Raw genomic sequence first — 12369 nt, forward strand, 5'->3', positions numbered from 1 at the left:
TTACAAAGATTTTGTAACACACATGAATGCAATAAAAAAACTGAACGAGGTGAAATCAAAGGCATACTCTGATGCCGATAAGAGGGGTTTGCCGTTGTCAGAGGTCAATCGCGGTGATAATGAATGGTGGAAGGATGCACGAGACCATTGCAAATTTCATCCCACCAACATTGCTCTTTGAATCCGGGAATCGCAAGGAGCAAAATAAAAAGCATAATGCCGGTGCAAAAGCTCATGAATATATAAGAAATTTTTGATAGTTTTTAGTACATATTTTTGGATTTTACGCATCGAGCATTTATTTTTTAAAATATTAAGTACAAGAATCGGGATGCATTGGATGCAATGCCCGAAAGGTAGAGGCAGCTGGACATCCTATCCAATGGTGGCTCGAGGCAGTTGCACCGGTAATGACAAGGCCTCCCAAAAAAGAGCTACCTAGTTTTCCAAAAATTTCGGCATCTTCACGCCTCCCTGATCTTTCTGCGAATTATAAAGCTCGACGTGGTGATGATGCCGCATCTTGTAGCCAACCCGCACGTGGATCTATTATGCCGGATGGTATTTTTTACAACGTGGTCCGGATATAATGGAAGGTGTAGCAGGAAATACATCCAAATACCATCAGGAACCCACATACAAGAGAGTAAATATCATTGCCCAGGTCATGCTTGATATGCATAACAATGTAGACAATTATGTCACCGTCTTCTCAGCTACCCTTCTTGGAGAGGTGACCCGTTATGTCGGGACCTTACTCACCCTAATCTGGAAAAGTATAAGGTGGAGCACAAAGAGGTAAAATCATAAAATTTCTCAATTTAGGCCTAATAGTGTTATTTTGAGGCGTTTTAACTCAACTGTATTTTAGGCTATAAGGGGGGCTGAAGAAGGCAGAGATGACACCACCACCAGCAGCGAGGAGGGAAAAGAGGAGGACGAAAATGAGGAGCATGACCGGGAAGGGGACGATGAAAATGATGGCCACGAAGATGACGGTGGCCACGAATACGATGGTGGCGCTAATTAGTAGTTTTTAGTTAATTGTTTATTACTGCTTCTGTCCCATTCAATTTTCTACATATTTTTTTAATAGATGGCACGCATTTTAAGGTGAATATAAAGTATACTTCCATAATTTATTTTTTAATTTTTCGTTCTTTGTATTTAAACATTGAATTTTTATTTAAAATTAAATAATTAAAAAAAAATTATGTAACTATAGTTTACGGGAGCATTTAAGTGTGTGTCGAACTCCACGTTCCCCAATATTTTTTAACTATAATTAAAAAATAATTTAAGTATAACGACTGTATCATTCAAAACTAGTCGGTACAATTTGGTCCGTATTAAACTTAACCCAAAAATTTCGCGAGGCTAAAATGACTACTTCGGTCGCATATTATACCGACCACGTGGATCGGCCGAAAGACGATCGTAAATTTAAATAAAAAATGGATAAAATCGACCGAAGGGTTATTATCGGTCATTTTTCTTTAAATTTAGGACTTAGGGTTTAGGGTAAAAATACATTAATTATATATTCTATATTAAATAAAAGCATATATGTAAAGAAAGAATGATATATATATATATATGTGTGTGTTATAATGGAAAAAAGTAATACAGAATTTTATATTTTTGAAGACACAAGATTTGACTTTTGCAGTTTATACCATATAATGTCTAGCTAGATTATTAACATGCACGATATGTCCTCATATGAACACATTTAGAGTACATGAATATGTAGTCATATGAAAATTTTAGACAAAAATAATTTTTATACTAATAACTCGGGAAAGAACATATAAAATCTTACTCAAATAATTAAATATTTCAATACGACCAATTTTTATTAAAAATTTAAACTATAGTGGTTCATAAAAAAATCTGCACGGCCTAAATATGGGATTCTAAGAAATTTATGTTTTATGAATAGTTTCAGATATTACATGCATCTATAAGAATGCATTGAATATAGAAACCACAAATACATTTATATATATATGGACAATTTTCTAAAATATATGTCATTTTAGTTTTTATAATTTGAACATAATATCATCACATAGGTGTGAATACAAGCAACTTGTTGCATATTAGAATAGCAACCCTAATACAGGAAAACACACCCCATCATAGAATATGATAGATAAAATGTAATATTACATAATACATTTGAATCTTTTGTAATTAAATAAATCAATCAATATAAATATAAACTTTTACTATGCATATTATAAATTAGGTTTTATACATACAATTTTTTTAAAGTCTTCCCCTAATCACAGTAGTCTGAAGAAGTAATATAAAAAACATGTAAATATAAATATTTTCATTTCTTTTCACTTGCTGATGTTTACAAGCTGGGTGAAACTAAACTCTCAACATAGGTATACACTTTTGAACTCAGACAACTTCTGTTGTTTAGCAGATCCCTGAATGTGTTATCCTTTGTGTCTTAGAGTACTATGGTTGAATCCACAAGAAGCATAATATCACCATTTACAGAAGTGCAGATAGGTGTAGGTGTAACATAAAGGCTGCGATTTAGCCTATCCATATGTGGGATGGTGAACAATTTTATCCATGAATCTTGATCACCACAATCTCTCATTACCCATAACTCGACACGGGCATCAAGGGACATCTTGCGGAGCACACAAAGGTTTTCACAGAAAGTGCCCACACTCCATGTCATTATAGCTTCTCCACAGTTTGGCAGCATAACTTCTCGAAATGTATCCCTTATTACATCAAGAGAAATAATATAAGGAAACCTTTGTGGGACGTCTTTAAGCTGCAGATTGGGAGTGACAAGCCAGTGCATAGCTCCATTTCCCAAGTACCCTCCAGACGGCAGCTTATAAGAAACAAAATCTCCAATCAATCTCCAAGAGTCAGATTTTGAGCTATAAACTGACATTTCATGTTTCCAATCAGTGGTAGCGACCGCAAATACTTTAAAATCATCGGCTAATTCATTGTAGCAAAACCCATAGGTTATATGCTTATAACGACAAGTAATCGTATCAAGCATAGGTAGTTTTCTTGAATTTCTTGTGGATGGGTTCCAAAAGAAAACGTAGTTACCGCGACCTGTTAAACAAATCAACCCATTACAGTAACCTACTACATAGGTGATTGTATCCGGATATTCAAGCTCAAGGGCTTCAATATTGTGAGGCTCATTAAGCAGTGAATATATGGAACAACTTTTTAGCTGAAGATCCGAATTAAAAGGTGTATAACTAGAAAGGAGACGATGTTGAGTAAAATGAGGGTCATTAGATGATTTAGAGAGGTGTGTTTTGATAAAATGGGAACTAGAAATTATAGACCGCCATGAGTTGCAAACTCCCTTACATCGGGAAAGATCCCTCACTGTCAGCCTTAAAAACACGTTGTACATGATTTCTTCTGGAATGAAAGGGATGGTGTCAGGGTTTGTGCTTTCATGACTTGCCATTGGCTTGAATTTCTTAGATCTCATTGTCTGAAGGAATAGAAAGTAGTTTGGTGGCGGAATGATGTTTGGTGGCTGAATGATGTCTAGATAAAAGGATGGTCCTACTTATATATGTAGTGATAAAAACCCTAATCCAAAACCCTAGTCTAACAGCATTTTTTTCAAAAGTCTGTTTTGGGTATTAAATATTATCAATTTATATCTATAACAATTTTGACACAATTTCAAAATTTATTTCTCTAATTAGAATTCGTTTAATATTTTCTAAAATTAATTGTAAATTAAAATTTAATAATATATGACAATATGTTACAATACGACCTCAATAAATTATTTTGTTTCCTATTATCATTATTAATATTTTTAACCCAATTTTCACACAACATCCTGCTAATTACCATTTTCAAGTTAATTTCATTTTCTTCTCAACAAGGGTTTGCAAGTATTCTTAGATGAGTAATACTAGACGCACAAAAATTAGAAAAAAAATGTTATAAAATGACGTGACATGGGTGAAGGGGCAATATGAAATAATTTGAAAGGGTGTTATTAGTGTGAATTCCGGATTTCATTTACATGTAGCCAACAAAATTTTTTATAACTATTTTGGAAATTAATTTCGTACGTGTACTATTTTTTATCTGGGTATGATCTTAGAGATGAAAGAAGATAGTCATCCTTGAAATTTGCCCCATCCTACGACTGGGTAACAATGAATTCTTACTTTAAGAAAGAATTAGATGATAAAGTTTCAAGAGTGAAACCCATGTTACTCAAATTTATCTTTCTTCATATTCCTACTAGAGATATCAATATAAGGACGATAACTTTTTTTTATAAGAAGTGTGTGCTTTACTAACTGTTAGATATAGATTTGGTAAAAAAACAGAGGGCTATTAATCCGCGTATTCTATGCCATAATTTTAAAAGCGTGAATGCATTATCACATTGGTTGCTTCTTTCACACTTATTTTATTTTCAGAAGAATTTTCAGCATGTTTCAATATAACCTGAATAAAATAACCATAAAATGGATGATGCAAAGGTAACTGTGAAATTTAACAAAAGTGACTAATTTCATTTCAAATAAATTTATGATTCTCACTTGGTGAATTGGTCAAGTTTTTTCCCGAGATATTTTCAGAAACTTATTGGAACTTGTTCATTCCCTATAGGCTCTTCAGCCGAAATAATGGAAATTCTCAACTTCATACAAAAAGAATATTCTCGATGGGGAGAAATTCGGAGAAAGAGTTTAAACAGGTGCATAATAGAACTCTCATTACAGGAAAATGGTTAATAAATATCGGTTCTGCACCGATGTCTAGGTGGGTGTGGAGAAAAGTCATAGTCTTTCACATCGGTTATGCACCCATGTCTAAGGAAATTCATACATCATTTTTTACTCAGAATTATCATCGCCCTCAAGATCATCAAGAAGATAACAATCAGATTTATACGCGGATGAGGGCATTAGACGATCAAAAACTAGATAATCCTAGAACGAGAACATTTGAATTGAATGATAGTGCAAATGACTCTCCCCAAAACCTGTCCCGACCATGTGATGATGGTCGAAAGGATGATAACGGTCAAAGGATGTTGGACATGTAGAACGAGTTGTTCAAGGGCATAAGGAAGGCAAAAGATACGAAGATCGATATGAGGAATATCGTTATGTTGACTTGAAGTGTAAAAATAGTTGATATGCATGGGATTAAATATATAGTTTTTTTTGTCATTTTTGAGTTTATAAAATTACAAATTTAGGCTTCATTAAATTTTACATTTTATTACAAAGATGTTGATTTTTGAGTCAATATGTCAAATTGGCGTTAATATATGTCAAATTTATTAATATATGGTAAGTGTAGTACTTCGTGTGTGTTATCACTTTGGTTTTGGTCCTATGCAATGCAGGGCGTATTTTGGTATGTTGTTGTGATCGGAGCTTTTCTTGTCATTATTTCGGCGTTGATGGTAAAAGATAAAGGCAAGAGGCTGGTGGGGGAGACGTGCAAAGAATCAAGGACCCAAATAAACACGCCTCATAGGCTACGTAGGGGCAGAAGTAGTGCTGGTGGTGGCACATGTGGTGCTGGTGGGACAAAGGTGGTGGTTCTAGGGGAGATCCTCACGTTCTTTGTGGGATGAACCCGAGGAGGATGAGATATTGATGCCGGGCGAGGAGATAGAGCGCCAAGTACCGTGACAAGCACAATAACCTAATTATACACCTCTATCCGAGACACACTCAAAAGGTTGTTGGGGAAATAAGCCCCCCATCCAATTTTGATCGGTATCGAGAAAGGACAGTAAGTATATCTATTTGGTAATGGTTTTGACTTCTTTATTGGCACATATAAATATTGACAAGTGCGAAATTTTGACTACTAAATATAGTATCAAGAACTCTGATGTGAAAAGGACCTTTAAATAAATTTTTGCAAGTACATTGGCCCCCAGGATGCCAACTTTTGTTAACAAAGTGATTAAGGAGTTTAAGTCACGTTACATATATATATAGCATTTGTGTGTCTGTGTGTGTGTTTCATCATATTTTGAATATCATAATTGAATCAACAACTTATCTTTTGCAGAAGTATTACAAGCTTATAGCTATATAAGATTACTCTCAGTAAGGTCAATGTTTACAAAGATTTTGTAACACACATGAATGCAATAAAAAAACTGAACGAGGTGAAATCAAAGGCATACTCTGATGCCGATAAGAGGGGTTTGCCGTTGTCAGAGGTCAATCGCGGTGATAATGAATGGTGGAAGGATGCACGAGACCATTGCAAATTTCATCCCACCAACATTGCTCTTTGAATCCGGGAATCGCAAGGAGCAAAATAAAAAGCATAATGCCGGTGCAAAAGCTCATGAATATATAAGAAATTTTTGATAGTTTTTAGTACATATTTTTGGATTTTACGCATCGAGCATTTATTTTTTAAAATATTAAGTACAAGAATCGGGATGCATTGGATGCAATGCCCGAAAGGTAGAGGCAGCTGGACATCCTATCCAATGGTGGCTCGAGGCAGTTGCACCGGTAATGACAAGGCCTCCCAAAAAAGAGCTACCTAGTTTTCCAAAAATTTCGGCATCTTCACGCCTCCCTGATCTTTCTGCGAATTATAAAGCTCGACGTGGTGATGATGCCGCATCTTGTAGCCAACCCGCACGTGGATCTATTATGCCGGATGGTATTTTTTACAACGTGGTCCGGATATAATGGAAGGTGTAGCAGGAAATACATCCAAATACCATCAGGAACCCACATACAAGAGAGTAAATGTCATTGCCCAGGTCATGCTTGATATGCATAACAATGTAGACAATTATGTCACCGTCTTCTCAGCTACCCTTCTTGGAGAGGTGACCCGTTATGTCGGGACCTTACTCACCCTAATCTGGAAAACTATAAGGTGGAGCACAAAGAGGTAAAATCATAAAATTTCTCAATTTAGGCCTAATAGTGTTATTTTGAGGCGTTTTAACTCAACTGTATTTTAGGCTATAAGGGGGGCTGAAGAAGGCAGAGATGACACCACCACCAGCAGCGAGGAGGGAAAACCACCAGCAGCGAGGAGGGAAAAGAGGAGGACGAAAATGAGGAGCATGACCGGGAAGGGGACGATGAAAATGATGGCCACGAAGATGACGGTGGCCACGAATACGATGGTGGCGCTAATTAGTAGTTTTTAGTTAATTGTTTATTACTGCTTCTGTCCCATTCAATTTTCTACATATTTTTTTAATAGATGGCACGCATTTTAAGGTGAATATAAAGTATACTTCCATAATTTATTTTTTAATTTTTCGTTCTTTGTATTTAAACATTGAATTTTTATTTAAAATTAAATAATTAAAAAAAAATTATGTAACTATAGTTTACGGGAGCATTTAAGTGTGTGTCGAACTCCACGTTCCCCAATATTTTTTAACTATAATTAAAAAATAATTTAAGTATAACGACTGTATCATTCAAAACTAGTCGGTACAATTTGGTCCGTATTAAACTTAACCCAAAAATTTCGCGAGGCTAAAATGACTACTTCGGTCGCATATTATACCGACCACGTGGATCGGCCGAAAGACGATCGTAAATTTAAATAAAAAATGGATAAAATCGACCGAAGGGTTATTATCGGTCATTTTTCTTTAAATTTAGGACTTAGGGTTTAGGGTAAAAATACATTAATTATATATTCTATATTAAATAAAAGCATATATGTAAAGAAAGAATGATATATATATATATATATATATATGTGTGTGTTATAATGGAAAAAAGTAATACAGAATTTTATATTTTTGAAGACACAAGATTTGACTTTTGCAGTTTATACCATATAATGTCTAGCTAGATTATTAACATGCACGATATGTCCTCATATGAACACATTTAGAGTACATGAATATGTAGTCATATGAATATTTTAGACAAAAATAATTTTTATACTAATAACTCGGGAAAGAACATATAAAATCTTACTCAAATAATTAAATATTTCAATACGACCAATTTTTATTAAAAATTTAAACTATAGTGGTTCATAAAAAAATCTGCACGGCCTAAATATGGGATTCTAAGAAATTTATGTTTTATGAATAGTTTCAGATATTACATGCATCTATAAGAATGCATTGAATATAGAAACCACAAATACATTTATATATATATGGACAATTTTCTAAAATATATGTCATTTTAGTTTTTATAATTTGAACATAATATCATCACATAGGTGTGAATACAAGCAACTTGTTGCATATTAGAATAGCAACCCTAATACAGGAAAACACACCCCATCATAGAATATGATAGATAAAATGTAATATTACATAATACATTTGAATCTTTTGTAATTAAATAAATCAATCAATATAAATATAAACTTTTACTATGCATATTATAAATTAGGTTTTATACATACAATTTTTTTAAAGTCTTCCCCTAATCACAGTAGTCTGAAGAAGTAATATAAAAAACATGTAAATATAAATATTTTCATTTCTTTTCACTTGCTGATGTTTACAAGCTGGGTGAAACTAAACTCTCAACATAGGTATACACTTTTGAACTCAGACAACTTCTGTTGTTTAGCAGATCCCTGAATGTGTTATCCTTTGTGTCGTAGAGTACTATGGTTGAATCCACAAGAAGCATAATATCACCATTTACAGAAGTGCAGATAGGTGTAGGTGTAACATAAAGGCTGCGATTTAGCCTATCCATATGTGGGATGGTGAACAATTTTATCCATGAATCTTGATCACCACAATCTCTCATTACCCATAACTCGACACGGGCATCAAGGGACATCTTGCGGAGCACACAAAGGTTTTCACAGAAAGTGCCCACACTCCATGTCATTATAGCTTCTCCACAGTTTGGCAGCATAACTTCTCGAAATGTATCCCTTATTACATCAAGAGAAATAATATAAGGAAACCTTTGTGGGACGTCTTTAAGCTGCAGATTGGGAGTGACAAGCCAGTGCATAGCTCCATTTCCCAAGTACCCTCCAGACGGCAGCTTATAAGAAACAAAATCTCCAATCAATCTCCAAGAGTCAGATTTTGAGCTATAAACTGACATTTCATGTTTCCAATCAGTGGTAGCGACCGCAAATACTTTAAAATCATCGGCTAATTCATTGTAGCAAAACCCATAGGTTATATGCTTATAACGACAAGTAATCGTATCAAGCATAGGTAGTTTTCTTGAATTTCTTGTGGATGGGTTCCAAAAGAAAACGTAGTTACCGCGACCTGTTAAACAAATCAACCCATTACAGTAACCTACTACATAGGTGATTGTATCCGGATATTCAAGCTCAAGGGCTTCAATATTGTGAGGCTCATTAAGCAGTGAATATATGGAACAACTTTTTAGCTGAAGATCCGAATTAAAAGGTGTATAACTAGAAAGGAGACGATGTTGAGTAAAATGAGGGTCATTAGTTGATTTAGAGAGGTGAGTTTTGATAAAATGGGAACTAGAAATTATAGACCGCCATGAGTTGCAAACTCCCTTACATCGGGAAAGATCCCTCACTGTCAGCCTTAAAAACACGTTGTACATGATTTCTTCTGGAATGAAAGGGATGGTGTCAGGGTTTGTGCTTTCATGACTTGCCATTGGCTTGAATTTCTTAGATCTCATTGTCTGAAGGAATAGAAAGTAGTTTGGTGGCGGAATGATGTTTGGTGGCTGAATGATGTCTAGATAAAAGGATGGTCCTACTTATATATGTAGCGATAAAAACCCTAATCCAAAACCCTAGTCTAACAGCATTTTTTTCAAAAGTCTGTTTTGGGTATTAAATATTATCAATTTATATCTATAACAATTTTGACACAATTTCAAAATTTATTTCTCTAATTAGAATTCGTTTAATATTTTCTAAAATTAATTGTAAATTAAAATTTAATAATATATGACAATATGTTACAATACGACCTCAATAAATCATTTTGTTTCCTATTATCATTATTAATATTTTTAACCCAATTTTCACACAACATCCTGCTAATTACCATTTTCAAGTTAATTTCATTTTCTTCTCAACAAGGGTTTGCAAGTATTCTTAGATGAGTAATACTAGACGCACAAAAATTAGAAAAAAAATGTTATAAAATGACGTGACATGGGTGAAGGGGCAATATGAAATAATTTGAAAGGGTGTTATTAGTGTGAATTCCGGATTTCATTTACATGTAGCCAACAAAATTTTTTATAACTATTTTGGAAATTAATTTCGTACGTGTACTATTTTTTATCTGGGTATGATCTTAGAGATGAAAGAAGATAGTCATCCTTGAAATTTGCCCCATCCTACGACTGGGTAACAATGAATTCTTACTTTAAGAAAGAATTAGATGATAAAGTTTCAAGAGTGAAACCCATGTTACTCAAATTTATCTTTCTTCATATTCCTACTAGAGATATCAATATAAGGACGATAACTTTTTTTTATAAGAAGTGTGTGCTTTACTAACTGTTAGATATAGATTTGGTAAAAAAACAGAGGGCTATTAATCCGCGTATTCTATGCCATAATTTTAAAAGCGTGAATGCATTATCACATTGGTTGCTTCTTTCACACTTATTTTATTTTCAGAAGAATTTTCAGCATGTTTCAATATAACCTGAATAAAATAACCATAAAATGGATGATGCAAAGGTAACTGTGAAATTTAACAAAAGTGACTAATTTCATTTCAAATAAATTTATGATTCTCACTTGGTGAATTGGTCAAGTTTTTTCCCGAGATATTTTCAGAAACTTATTGGAACTTGTTCATTCCCTATAGGCTCAAGGAGTCACGTGCCACACCGCCGCATGTTATGATTCAGCCGAAATAATGGAAATTCTCAACTTCATACAAAAAGAATATTCTCGATGGGGAGAAATTCGGAGAAAGAGTTTAAACAGGTGCATAATAGAACTCTCATTACAGGAAAATGGTTAATAAATATCGGTTCTGCACCGATGTCTAGGTGGGTGTGGAGAAAAGTCATAGTCTTTCACATCGGTTATGCACCCATGTCTAAGGAAATTCATACATCATTTTTTACTCAGAATTATCATCGCCCTCAAGATCATCAAGAAGATAACAATCAGATTTATACGCGGATGAGGGCATTAGACGATCAAAAACTAGATAATCCTAGAACGAGAACATTTGAATTGAATGATAGTGCAAATGACTCTCCCCAAAACCTGTCCCGACCATGTGATGATGGTCGAAAGGATGATAACGGTCAAAGGATGTTGGACATGTAGAACGAGTTGTTCAAGGGCATAAGGAAGGCAAAAGATACGAAGATCGATATGAGGAATATCGTTATGTTGACTTGAAGTGTAAAAATAGTTGATATGCATGGGATTAAATATATAGTTTTTTTTGTCATTTTTGAGTTTATAAAATTACAAATTTAGGCTTCATTAAATTTTATATTTTATTACAAAGATGTTGATTTTTGAGTCAATATGTCAAATTGGCGTTAATATATGTCAAATTTATTAATATATGGTAAGTGTAGTACTTCGTGTGTGTTATCACTTTGGTTTTGGTCCTATGCAATGCAGGGCGTATTTTGGTATGTTGTTGTGATCGGAGCTTTTCTTGTCATTATTTCGGCGTTGATGGTAAAAGATAAAGGCAAGAGGCTGGTGGGGGAGACGTGCAAAGAATCAAGGACCCAAATAAACACGCCTCATAGGCTACGTAGGGGCAGAAGTAGTGCTGGTGGTGGCACATGTGGTGCTGGTGGGACAAAGGTGGTGGTTCTAGGGGAGATCCTCACGTTCTTTGTGGGATGAACCCGAGGAGGATGAGATATTGATGCCGGGCGAGGAGATAGAGCGCCAAGTACCGTGACAAGCACAATAACCTAATTATACACCTCTATCCGAGACACACTCAAAAGGTTGTTGGGGAAATAAGCCCCCCATCCAATTTTGATCGGTATCGAGAAAGGACAGTAAGTATATCTATTTGGTAATGGTTTTGACTTCTTTATTGGCACATATAAATATTGACAAGTGCGAAATTTTGACTACTAAATATAGTATCAAGAACTCTGATGTGAAAAGGACCTTTAAATAAATTTTTGCAAGTACATTGGCCCCCAGGATGCCAACTTTTGTTAACAAAGTGATTAAGGAGTTTAAGTCACGTTACATATATATATAGCATTTGTGTGTCTGTGTGTGTGTTTCATCATATTTTGAATATCATAATTGAATCAACAACTTATCTTTTGCAGAAGTATTACAAGCTTATAGCTATATAAGATTACTCTCAGTAAGGTCAATGTTTACAAAGATTTTGTAACACACATGAATGCAATAAAAAAACTGAACGAGGTGAAATCA

General features: G+C 34.4%; 2 protein-coding genes across 2 annotated transcripts; both read right to left on the bottom strand.

Annotated features, from left to right (window-relative positions):
* Window positions 1-2464: 2464 nt before the first annotated feature.
* On the bottom strand, window positions 2465-3496 carry LOC141680972 (F-box/kelch-repeat protein At3g23880-like). The gene has a single exon (XM_074487042.1). The coding sequence runs from the start codon at window positions 3494-3496 to the stop codon at window positions 2465-2467; it is 1032 nt and encodes a 343-aa protein (XP_074343143.1).
* Window positions 3497-8516: 5020 nt separating this feature from the next.
* On the bottom strand, window positions 8517-9650 carry LOC141680973 (F-box/kelch-repeat protein At3g23880-like). The gene has a single exon (XM_074487043.1). It carries the CDS (start codon window positions 9648-9650, stop codon window positions 8517-8519), a length of 1134 nt encoding a protein of 377 aa, XP_074343144.1.
* Between the last annotated feature and the right edge of the window lie 2719 nt (window positions 9651-12369).

The sequence above is a fragment of the Apium graveolens genome, chromosome 8 (genome assembly GCF_009905375.1).
Source record: "Apium graveolens cultivar Ventura chromosome 8, ASM990537v1, whole genome shotgun sequence".
Lineage (NCBI taxonomy): Eukaryota > Viridiplantae > Streptophyta > Magnoliopsida > Apiales > Apiaceae > Apium > Apium graveolens.